The sequence below is a fragment of the Calidris pugnax genome, unplaced genomic scaffold, assembly GCF_001431845.1.
Source record: "Calidris pugnax isolate Ruff unplaced genomic scaffold, ASM143184v1 scaffold56, whole genome shotgun sequence".
Classification (NCBI taxonomy): Eukaryota; Metazoa; Chordata; class Aves; order Charadriiformes; family Scolopacidae; genus Calidris; species Calidris pugnax.
In genome coordinates, this window is record NW_015090839.1 from 15,500,090 (window position 1) to 15,510,608 (window position 10,519).

The following is a 10,519-nucleotide window of genomic DNA, read 5'->3' on the forward strand; positions in this document are numbered from 1 at the left end:
CTTATTACTGTACTATGGCAGACACAGTACAACAGGGAAGATTTTAATTCTTGATGTGAGTGATTTGCAAATCTGTTTTTATTTAAGGAATGATTTATGCACTTATGATGAGAAAGGTGCTTGATTAATAGCACATGAAGGTAACAGACCTTTTATTCTTAGAGCAGGTAAAATGTAGGTAGAATAAAGCTACTTTGAAAGTACTTCAAAAAGCAACCGAATATATAAATAGCTCTTTCTTACTCAGCAGATCTGTTACCTGAATATGCCAAAGCTGTATCTGTTACAAAAATAGTTTTATCACATTTTGCGCCTGATAGTCCTACAGAGGCAATATATACAAGACACAGTGAGCTGATATATTTGCCTTTTGAATCATTAACAGAATTGTTGATTGAGTTCCTGTTGGTAACCCCTGTGCCAAAACCATCAAAGAAAATAGGGATACACAGATGCTGGTGGGGCGTAGATGAACCTGCAGGACATTTATTAATCATGACTTATGCGAAGGAAAACTCAGATTACTTTTTGATCCCAGGCTGAATCTGTGAGTTTGGCAGGTAAAAGAAACATCTCTCCTTTTATAACTAACAGATACTAAAGACAGTCATTAGGAGATGGCAAACATGAGTGCTGTTTTTGTCACTTTTCTGAGTAGAAATCATATTGTTGGATACATCATGAAAATGGATAACTAGTCACACCAGTGCCAATTACTTTCAATCCCATTATTGTCCTCAGTATTCCTAGAAAAATAATCAAGGACAAGTGCTGGTCTGTAAAATGGGAACGTGGCAACATAGTGCAGACACAGGAACACTAGGACGTGACCGAACTGCTGAAGGGTCTTACAGGCATTTATGCCTTCTGGCTAATTTCTCTCCAGTCTGAATTTGAGGCAACAAAGTCAACAGGCTCTATATTCCACTGGTGGTTAGCCCTCTGGTACTAGCTTTCAACTGTTTTAATGAAATAACTGTGAACATCAAAAAAGTAAATAGAAAGTAAGAATGGGGTTAATGCAACCAATAATTTAGAATTCATGCCTGGCTGAAAGAAGTTGATGCTTTCCAAGTATTTGAACACACACACAAAAAAAAAAAAAAAGAGAGAGAGAAGATGGGAAAACTGCAAGAGAGCTTCAGATTTACTGCTTCCATAGTCTCATTTCACAGGTGACTGTTATATACTGTGTCTTCAGTCTCACTAAACACAACAGACAGGACACTACATCTTTGAGCACAGCAATTTTCAATAAAGACTAAACAAGTAACTAAATTTGTTTCAATAACTGGATTGATTTGTTTATGCAAAATCATTGAATTTCAACTAACGCAGAAGCCACCCACAGTTTTTCCTCACTAAGGACTGTTAAACCCAACCACTGTGAATTAGACCATGTCCCCAAGAATTACAGTAATTACAGTATCCTGGAAAACTATGATTTCTACAATATTGATTTTAAAAGTACTAGGAGATCTCTAAATCTACTGTTAGATAACTTCCATGGCAGAAGTTAAATAACTTGATGATTTTAAGTCTTAATTTTGAACCATAAAAACTTTTTTTTCCATCTTTGACATTGAGAATGTTTCAGTAGTAGGTATTTGTGGGGTCCTCCAAGATTCTGATGCTGCAGCTGACTTTTAAGTAAATATGTTACTATGTCCTCATGGAGTCAGGTTTGGCACCTAAAGTGAGTCTGTTCTTCACCTATTCTTTTTGAAAATACTTTCTTTCAAATACTGGAAATTCCCCACTGGACTGTAGCACTTTTGGGACATGAAAAGTCTTTCATCTTCACTTAATATTAATTGCTTTGAATGCTTAGATGATGTAAGCCACTTTGATGTTACTTAATCAATTTTCTTTTTTGAATTTAAACAGGACTATCTTAAACAGGTGCTGGATATCGATCTTCACGCACAGATTCACTTTGGCAGAGTTTTTATGAAACCAGGGTAAGAAATCTTTCTACTTAGCATAGATGGAAGCTATATTGGGCCAAATACCCAAGATAAGTGTTTCAGTTTTCCAAATATTCTGTAAACCACATGGTAGATATATATGAGAAAAGACGCAAAATCAGTCCTGTTCAGATTAGTCATCATCTTTATGGGTGACATTAGGTGGAACAGAGATTACTGTTTATCAGGAAGAGGTCTTTCTCCAGTAACTGTTGCAAATCAGGTTTGCGGACTCAGGGGAGACCAGCATGGTATAAATATGGCCACAGTCTTCACTGTGACCACAGAGCTCAGATATTGACATCGTTATCAAATAACCAGGAAATATAATGTAATTTAAGTGCTGGTTTGCTTAATAAACATCTCATTTCACTTCAAAATTTGCATAAGTCATATTCCTACAAACATGCAGTTTCTTGAGAGAGGTGGAATGACAGCTAATTTACAAAGTTTTATCTGATCAGCATATTGAGCATAGTAATTTCAAAGTAAACACAATCCTTTATGTGTTTAGTTTGCCTCAGAAAACTGTTTCAGCATTGCTTTCCTTTGCTGTAGCTCTGCTAATTAATGAGTCAGGAAGTGTGCTTTGTAAAGAAAATGAAAACTACATGTACTGAAAATACTGAAATACACTTTCACAGTACAGTAGCGGAAAGATGCCTACAGCTCTGCCTCGCTAGCCATGGAGGGCAGTTTGTTTGCAGGCCAGTTTGGCACAGTCCAGTAACACAAGGCCACGTGCAACTTTGAGGAATGGTTCCCTCTAGCCCATAACTATTGCCAGGGAGCAGAACAGAAAGTGGGTGTTTGCTGTGAAAACAAATACTTTTACTGTCTCTGCATACAATCCAGTAAAGAACTACACGTGGGTTTGGTGCTTGTGCTGCTACTACCACCATCTCCCTTCCATAAAAGGAACAAGTCAGCTGAAAGCATGTTTCTTCCTATGCTGGATGTAGCCCAGGCATGGAAATTGCTCACTGCTTCTGTCATACTGCTGCAACCCACGTGGGGAAGTCCCAGAAGTAGGGTCTGCACTCCAGCCTCTGCTGCTGACAAGAATGGATACCCTGATTTAGAGAATTCAAGAATATTAGATTCTGGTTCCGGCTTATCTGAAAGCGAATGTAATTCTTTCTTTCGGTGATGCCTCTGTAGACTTGTAGCAATAACCTTTTAGTAACTAGCCAGAAAAGGTTTAAGAATTCTTATTTTCCCCAAACATTCAGTTTCATTTTATGCTATAAGAAAGATATTTCTTACTGCTACCAAAGCATTTTGTAATTTAATCTTACTGAGGATGTAAGCACTCTCGTTTTTATTGGCTGTAATGCAATAGCAAATATTGTGTCTTAGTTTTTATTAATTCTATCTTAAAAAGTCTTAGATAGGAATTGTGATTACTATATTGGGAAAAATTCCCACGAGTAAGCTCCAAGAGCAAAGCCAGAATTTGCTTTGTATTCCTGTATTTTGATGTGCTGTACGACTGCAGTGATGCCCAGGATTTACCATTCCTCCACTTGATCTGAAAGTTGCTGAGGGAGTCTGAGGATGTATCTTGTCTAGCAGAGCTGCCAGAAGAAAGTACTGGAAGACTTTACCAATGATGGTGTCAAAATCTAACATAAGAACTCCAAGTTTCTAGTAAATATGAATTAGCAATTAGATTTTTTGTACCTCAGTTTGTGCACTGAGATAAGATTTGGAGGCCTGCCACATAGTTCCCACTATGTTAAGAGAAATTTTAAAAGAGAAAATTCCAACACCAACTTCCGCCGGTTAAATAGGATATTGAGTAGTCATAGCAGATACAAAACTAGGCAGTAATGATCAAAGTGTGGCGAATCTCCAAAGTTGCTGCTGGTCAGCAACTATCATCTGCTAACCAGGTGATAGTTGTTAGCTCAAGATGAAGCCAAGGAACTCAGTATAAGTATTGCTCCTATAAAGTATCATTTCTAATATTTAAAAGGATGATATTAACATAGGTATATAGAAAAGTTTTTTTAATAAATGAGTCCCTTTTCTTTGCCAGCCACATTCTTGAGCCGTCACGTTACTGTCCTATTTGTATAACTGTAATAGCCCTGATAAGAAGTCACTAAAGATCACTCAGGAGCAGCTCTGAAAGGCAGAGGGAGCTCTTTACTGATAGACCTATGTCTTACCTGACTACAGCTCTCTGCCTGTGTATCTGGATTTGTTCATCTGCAGGCTTGCCAGCACTGGCTGCTCTGCGTTGTCACTATCACTAGACAATACAGTAAGGGAAATTGGGGTCGCTATTGTTACAAAAAATTTGGAGAGCCTTATATGAAAAACAAATACAACTCTGTAATTGCATAATTTCAGTATTTCTTCTGTGTTAACTGGCTTCTAGCATGACGACAGGATTTAGATTTTTGCTTATGAGTTCACCCACTCTTAGATGTTTCTTCACAAGAAGCAAAATTGTCTCTTAAAACTTCATAGCTGAATACCAAGAGAAACTAATTGTTCTGTCATCACAAAGAGAGGATTGTACCCCCAGTATGGATTAAACAGCAGGTGCTAATGAAGTGCTGAGAGAGATCCTGTTTTGTTTCCTTTTCCAAATGTTTTAAATAATAACATAATAATGTTCAGTCAAAGTCTAGTGTGGATATTAACGAGCTTTCCTTTTCCACAGCCTGCCAACAACTTTTGCTACTCTGGATATTGATGGTGTAAGAAAAATAATATTTGCGCTCCCAGGTAAGATGTTTTGTGGATTACTTTTGTTGCTGTGCATAGATGACAGACATGAAATAGAAAAGTGGCGTTTCACAGCACCTATGTCTGGTGTTGTCATGCCTAAGGAAGGTACCTGTAAGGTTTTCCCAGAAATTTCCAGAAGAGACAGACTTATAGGGATATACTAAGGGCTTCTTTCTTGCTCTTGTCCTCAGAATTTGCCAGCATACAGGCCTTATGCTTTCTCCCATCCAACAATTTCTTTGGTTTTTTTTAAGTGGTGCTATACAGGGGTGTTTTTTTCCTGCAGCTCCCTCTGTTTTCACAGTAAACATTCTGTGCATCCACTCTGAAGTACTGAGAATGGAGACAAAAACGAGGAAGTGCTAACTAACTTGTCACAGAATATATTTTTTATCATGATTATACCGTGGAACCAAAAGAGGGCAGCATCACTCCACCTCCTGCAGCCTGTGTCACCCTGAGAAATCACAGAGTTCGGAATAAACATTTCCTTAGGGATCTGGCTACAAATCTACCCTTCTAAATCAGGAGGAATTTATTTTATTCTTATTGCTCTGGCTTTACATGGATTTCTGACTACAGAAGGAATCCTGTTCTTGATAAGCTGGTGGTTTCCAGATGTATATCTAGTACTTTTTTTCTCTCGTTTTAGTTGCTGCAGTACATTTTCTTCCAGAGGAGAGATCAATGGAGTATCTGTCTGATTGCAGTACTTATTTTAAAACTGTCCTCTAGAGAAGTCCAGATATGTAAGACAACTGGTGTTTGACAGACGTTGGTCATACACCTCTTTTGCAAGTCAACAGAAGAAGTATTTGTACTAAAGCATTTTGCCACTTTGTTAGGGAATTGAAAGTTATTTTTCCATAGGTCTTGGAACCCTTAATCATGAATCAAGAACCCTTTCAGCTAGGACCTATACCTGTGCACAATAAACTATGCCCCAGACAAATCTAGGCGTAAGACAAAAGGCAATGGAGAAACTGAGGCAAATGGTGGCGCTGAGGAACATGGGGCAGTTCTGTCCAGAGCAGGATTTCAGCACACCATCAGGCACAGACTGTAGCTTGCAACAGGTACACTTGCCACATGACACTCCAGTCTTGAATGAAATGTTTCTAGTACATAGCATAAAAAACTCTTTAGAGTCCTTTAGAGTGCAATTCCTATAAAAACATGAGATCACTTTCAGCATTTCACAGAGCAAATCAAGAGGGAATCACCACCAGCTGTTCTTTGTTCTACAGGCAACCCTGTATCAGCTGTTGTCACCTGCAATCTCTTTGTTGTTCCTGCACTGAGGAAAATGCAGGGTATCCTGGATCCTCGACCCACCATCATCAAAGCCAGGGTAAGAAGCTTGTCCTCTAATAAAAAAACTCTCTCAAGATGTTGAAGCACAGTGCTTTGGGCCTGAAAGGCTGTCTTGTTTGGGGAATCTGAGCCCTAGACTAATTCTAGCAAGTTGAAGGAAGCTCACACAAAACAGAGGTACATTCTCGATCTCTGTTAATAGTAATATTCAGACCTATAACTTCTAAGAGTTAGATAGCCAGCAGCCATCTAATGGAGCAAGATACACAGATGCAGAGGCAGCCATTTGCCAAGCAGGCAGAAAGGACCTTTCCTGTTTTAACCTGTGGTAAAAAATGCAGAGTAATCTGGGAACACCTAAAGAGTTGGATAGTTCTGTATTAGCAATAGAAAATACAAACTTGAAAGCCTTTCTGTTCTTGAGTTATTTATATAAGTAACCCACATGACCACACTAAGCAATATAAATCCCTTAAACAGTTCATTTCACTCGTATAAGAAATCATGGATGTTGTAACTGTTTAATATTGATTCAAGTCGTGTTATTTTAATGTATTACTCTTCCATTTTTGATTCAAATAGAGTACCAAGGAACACATACCCTTTATAGTTTTCCTAGTGTTCTTGGCTATGCACTTTTACTGCTCATCCTGTGTCACTCTTTCACACTTCCTCAGGCAACTAGATTTTTCTTTATCTCACAACTAAAATATTTTAAAACAGAGCAATTTTAGTGACCCTCACTTTTGCATGAATTTTCCAATGTGTTCCATTAAATTCCACTGTGAGTCATTCCCTATATGTCTTTTCATTTCAAAGATTGGCCATTTACCTTTTACCAGAGTTAGCAGGATTTTGAATGCTAATAAAATTTTTATTTTTATGCAGTGTAATCCAGAGACCAGAAATGAAAAAGCTTTTTTCCAGAGAAATACTATCTTTAAACTTCCAGTAAAAGAACAGCCTTGGAATATTCCACTTAATGCATATAGACTCCATCATACACTTTGATGTTATAATCACAGTTGTATTTCCCTTAAATACTGCAGTCTCTAGCTTCTACAGCTTTTGATCTTGCACTAGACACCATCTGACTTCAAAATGCAAGTTTTTAAAAGACTGTTTTAAGGAAAAAACAACTGCCCAGACGATTCTATTATCTTAGTGCAATCTGAATGTGTGACATCCTTTCTTTGCTTCTTCTACAGTTATCATGTGATGTAAAATTGGACCCCCGTCCAGAATATCATCGGTGCATACTGACTTGGCATCACCAAGAACCACTACCTTGGGCACAGAGTACAGGTTAGTGCCCCATCACACAGACTGGCAGACACACTCACACACATCCTTGCCTTCCTACATAGATGTCAAGCGTGTGCACATTTTTTATATAACCTTCCTTATGCAGATTGATTTGCTGACATACCTGTGGACATGCATACATGTACGTTAGTATAAAATTCAGTCATGATATGACTCAGTAACGTAACCATTAAAACTTCCTTTATCTGAATAATCTGCCTTTATACACACACAAAATATACTTGTATGGTTGCATACGTGCACACATTCTTTTTTAGAAACATCCACCCATGCTTACTTGCACTCACAGGCACATTTGCTTGCTTTTGCTCTTGTGCATTTACTAAACAAATAGGTAATAGGTAGGAACAATACAAATAAAAGAAGTGTGATTCTAGCTGAACTGGAAAAGTAGAAGAGATAGCAAAGCCTCCATATGTTCTCTTAAAGCAGACTAATTAGTCATGTTTGCCACCTAGGGATACTTCTGGATTCTTAGCTGCAGTTGAGGTAAATACTGTATTTGAATCCTTTTTTAGCTGTAGACTGCCAGCTGGCCAATTTGCCAGTTTCTCAAGAGATTCATGCCCTGAAATATCTAATTGTCTTTTTGCTACATCTAAATTGTTCGCTACAAAGCACTACATACAAGTCTCCACAGGGAAAACATTTGCTCAAATGCATTTTTACTGTTTACTCAAAGTGCTTACCATTGACTCCCAAGATCACGCAGCCTCTGACGTATTTCCAGGTGTAAGTCAAGGTATTACTTACATCTATAATGCTGTATTTGGTTTAATTCTGTTTTGTTGTGCACCACTTCTTTCCTTATACAAGCAGACTGCCTGGAATGATTTCTCTGTCAATCTGGAAATTTGAAAAGAAAGAAGCTAAAGGCTGTGACTTTTCATCGCATTTTCATTTTTTTGTCAGTACTAGTAATAGGATACTCTTTATGTTCAGGATGTGTTGTGAAGCTCAGTATCCCCAAAAAACCCATTCTTTTGAGGTGGTATACGTTATAGATTTACTTAGCCAGCCGCCACAACAGGGTCCGACCCTAGGTTCCTGCTGAAAAATGTAAAGTCTGAGTGAAGGCTTCTAGTTCCTCTTTTATTAGTTCTCAGGTTGCAGCTTAAGGTGGGTGCCTCTGGAGAGGAACTCTTTCCCGAGACCTCACCATCCAATTATAACTGTAGCACCCAGCACCCAATCCCCAAATCCAATCACATAATTCTGGTTTGTGGTCTCTTGATTTCTTAGTCTGGCCTTATTCTGAAGTTACTTCATGCTCTTGGAATTGTTCCCTTGGTCTTTCATTTTGCTAACGTCTGCCAGATTCAACTAGTTCTACGTTAGCAGCATTAATTTTATCAAAAAGTTTGGCCTCCATCAGCTTTTGTGGCCTGAGACTTTGCTTCAGCTACTAATGCTAAGTTACTAATGCTAAACAAGACTATTTTGAGAGAAGAATACTGTTAATCAAACTTACTCTATAACAGTATATTAAAAACATTCTAGACTGTGCTGGTTTTAGTCTTTGTACAATCAGAATTAGGTATACAAATTGAAAAATAAAGTAATTTTGATAGGATTAGAAGTTCCAACAGAAAAGCAACTTACCATGACAAGATACGAGGTGCAGATAACATGGAAGGCCGAATAGGAAGGCAAGCAGTGAAGGGAATGAGAGTTTTGAGAGCCAGAGCAAAGAGAGGCTGACTGATTCTCCACAGAGTTCTCTGTTTCCATCCACCTTGGAACAGTGAGATCCCAGCTCTGTGAATAAGTTAACAACATGAACATCTTCGTGAGAACAGCTCGTGTTTCCCGTGTAGTGTGTTGCAGCATTTGAAACTAACTGAAAACTTACTGAAATTTTTCTCTCGCTCTCCTGTAGGGAATCAGATGAGCAGTCGTCTGATGAGTATGCGCAGTGCCAATGGACTGTTGATGCTACCTCCAAAGACAGAGCAGTATGTGGAGCTTCACAAGGGGGAGGTGGTGGATGTCATGGTCATTGGAAGGCTATGATGTCACCAGCAAGAACGAAGCTTTGATGCATGTCCACATATCATTGACTGTATCCTGTAATATGCAACGGCACAGCTAGTTTTTCTGATTTGGATAAAAGTTGATCAGTATAGTCAACATCTTGAATTATATTTCAAATGGAATTTAAATAAATACCTTTTAAAAAAAAAACTTTAAAACAAATCTTAACAAAGAAATTTATTCTGATTATATCAAAGCAACTTTTTCCTTTCCTTGCAATTGCTTTGTGTGTTCAATGCTAGTTCTAATAGCGGTAGCTTTTAGTAGACAGCAGTAGGTGCCTGCAGAACTTGTGTTTTTTCTCATCTTTAAGATACAACTACTTATGCTCTTAAAACAAGGCTGTCTGCTTATTTATACTAGCGTAGACAACACTTGGATTTCCCTTATTAGTATGCTTCATAACCGCTTCACAGAGAGCTTCTGCTTGTTCTTTATCTTGTATCTCGTGTTGATGTGCACAGTGCCAAAAGCAGAGTGGCTGCACTGGGAACCCAATGAAGCCCCGAGGTTTCCTCACCTCGCTGCGCATTCAGGGATCTCTCTTGTCCCGGCAGCCACCCAGCTCAGTACTCTTGGGCAGTAACTGGATACCTTTTATTTCAACAAACAAAAAAATTGCTTCCTTAAGTGCTGACAGCCTTTTTAACCAATACATTTAAAAATGTACAGAATTAAAAACTAAAAAAAATCAAAGACTGATCTTGTACAGATATTAGTGTTACCAGCATTCGTGTGGAAATTAAATGAGCAAAGAAATAAAACTAATGTTAAACAACTCTGTACCATAACATTTTCTGTAATGATATTGAAACTTAAATGAATAAAAAAAATCCTCAATCATTATTTAAAATTTCACCTGTTTAGCCTTGTTGTTTGAACCAAAAGAAATAGTGGTTTAAGAGGGTATTTGGGGTGGGGGAAGAGGACAGGAAGGGAGGGAAAATAGTATATGGAATCTAGGGCCTTCCCTTACATACAGTATCACAAGTGAACTGAAAATACAGTCACCTCTCTTTCATTTATCTCCCAAGCGACAAAATGGAAGCAGCATTTGGAAGGCATTTACAATTGGACTAGTCAAAGCTGGAGAATACTTTTTTCCCCATCTAAATTACATAGCAGTTGCAAACAGC

The 10,519-nt window shown here is 38.2% G+C and overlaps 1 protein-coding gene across 13 annotated transcripts in view; it reads left to right on the plus strand.

The window, feature by feature from the left end:
* Nucleotides 1–10,236, plus strand: part of GPHN (gephyrin) — a 278,428-nt gene extending 268,192 nt beyond the window's left edge. For 10 of the 13 annotated variants that reach the window (XM_014941950.1, XM_014941953.1, XM_014941954.1 and 7 more), the window contains 5 exons: nt 1,888–1,961; nt 4,642–4,706; nt 5,957–6,060; nt 7,232–7,328; nt 9,229–10,236. In XM_014941950.1, coding sequence (XP_014797436.1) covers nt 1,888–1,961; nt 4,642–4,706; nt 5,957–6,060; nt 7,232–7,328; nt 9,229–9,362 — 474 coding nt within the window. In that variant the 3' untranslated portion in view covers nt 9,363–10,236. The remainder of the gene's footprint in view (nt 1–1,887; nt 1,962–4,641; nt 4,707–5,956; nt 6,061–7,231; nt 7,329–9,228) is intronic. The other 3 variants (XM_014941964.1, XM_014941960.1, XM_014941958.1) reach the window with 3 other exon arrangements.
* The last annotated feature ends 283 nt before the right edge of the window (nt 10,237–10,519 follow it).